We start from the raw sequence: 1,631 nt of genomic DNA on the forward strand, positions 1-1,631 counted from the left end.
GGGACAGGGGCAGAGATAGGGGCAGGGGCAGGGACAGGGATAGGGGCACAGACAGGGGCAGGGGCAGGGACTGGAACCAGGAGGCTGACAGGGACGGGGGAGGGACACGGGGGACTGGGAGAGCCACTGGGAGAGGGACAGGGACAGGGACAGCGCCAGGCATGAGGTGGGGGCACACAGGGGTACAGCAGGGACATGGCCACGGGGACCCACGCAGCCCTGCACACATGGGCACCCCCATCCATGCAGCCCACGGCGCACGCCCGGGCACATGCTGGTACCCCAAAATCCAACTGCCCCCCATACCCCCACACCTCTCGGCTGTCCCCGTCCTGGCCAGTGCCAGGCAGCCCCACTGGTGCCACCATCCCCGCCACTGGTGCCACTGTCCTGGCCACGTGTGCCTGGCACATGTGCCAGCGGGTGGATTTGCCCGGGGGGATTAGCCACCACATGGGCCCCGGCCCTGACCTTTGTTTGGCAGCGGCCATGCCAGGGCCAGGGACCCGGTGCCACGGTGTCCCAGCTCCCATGGCTGCCCGGTGCCCGTGGGATGGGTCTGGGTGTGTCCCCCATGTCCCCTGAGTTCCCAGCCATGTTGCAACTGTGGGGATTTAACCTCGGGGCAGGCAGGGCCCAGCCACCCACAGCCAGCAACCGGAGCCGGTTTAACCGCATGGCAAAGCATGCCGATGGCTGTGGGATCGGCTGGGCCGCAAGCAACAGCCAGGGGGCTCTGGGGCCGGGCTGGGGAAGATGGACGCTGATGTGGGGCCCTGTGTGGCTTCGGTGGAGGAGCCCAAACCCGGGGCACTGCTGCCATCAGTACTGCACCCCAGAGGGGATGCGAACGGGTGACCTGGGTCATGGGACGCACCCAGGATGTGAACAGCTCTGTGGAGCATCCATGGGATACGGACAGCTTTGTGGCACATCTACAGCTCCAAGGGCTGGCTCCATGGGTCACCCATGGCTCTGTGGGACATGGATGGCTCTGTGGGACAGGGATGACTCTGCAGGACACAGATGGCTCCGTGGGACACAGATGGCTCTGTGGGACATCCATGGGTCCATGGGACATGCACAGCTCCATGGGACATGGGTGGCTCCATGGGACATCCACAGGGCCATGGGATATCCACAGCTCCAAGGGGCACGTATGGTTCCATGAGACATCCATAGGGCCATGGGACATGGATGGGGCCATGGGACACGTACAGCTCCATGGGACACAGATGGCTCCATGGGATATGCACGGCCCCACAGGACACATGCAGCACTGCTGGGAGGGGACAGTGGGGACGGGGGAGCCTTCCCTTGCTCAGGACCCCAACTGGAGCAGGTCCGTGGAGGCCAGGGCCGGGGCTGCAGGACCCCTGCAGGGACCCCTTCTCCTGGCCAGGACCCCCTCCCCAGCTGGGGTCCCCCCTTGGGGAAGTCCCCTCTGGGGAGTAAGGGCCACTGCCCATGAACTGGCAGTGGAGGGTGACCCTGCTGTCCCAGGTGCCTCTCTCCTGTCCCCTCTCCCTGGTGCTGCCCCATGCCCTCACCCTGTCCCCTGCCCCACCTCCCAGCCCTGCTCCCACATCTGTCCCCTATCCCCATCCCACCCCTGTCCCTGTCCCCATCAC

At 66.0% G+C, this 1,631-nt stretch overlaps 1 protein-coding gene across 1 annotated transcript in view; it reads left to right on the top strand.

The window, feature by feature from the left end:
• The first annotated feature begins 756 nt into the window (after positions 1-756).
• SEC14L2 (SEC14 like lipid binding 2) overlaps positions 757-1,631 on the top strand; it is a 6,746-nt gene continuing 5,871 nt past the window's right edge. Inside the window, exon 1 of the mRNA XM_009642924.1 lies at positions 757-825. Within this exon, the coding sequence (XP_009641219.1) occupies positions 757-825 (69 nt within the window). The remainder of the gene's footprint in view (positions 826-1,631) is intronic.

This window comes from Egretta garzetta, unplaced genomic scaffold (genome assembly GCF_000687185.1).
Source record: "Egretta garzetta isolate BGI_Z169 unplaced genomic scaffold, ASM68718v1 scaffold7, whole genome shotgun sequence".
Lineage (NCBI taxonomy): Eukaryota > Metazoa > Chordata > Aves > Pelecaniformes > Ardeidae > Egretta > Egretta garzetta.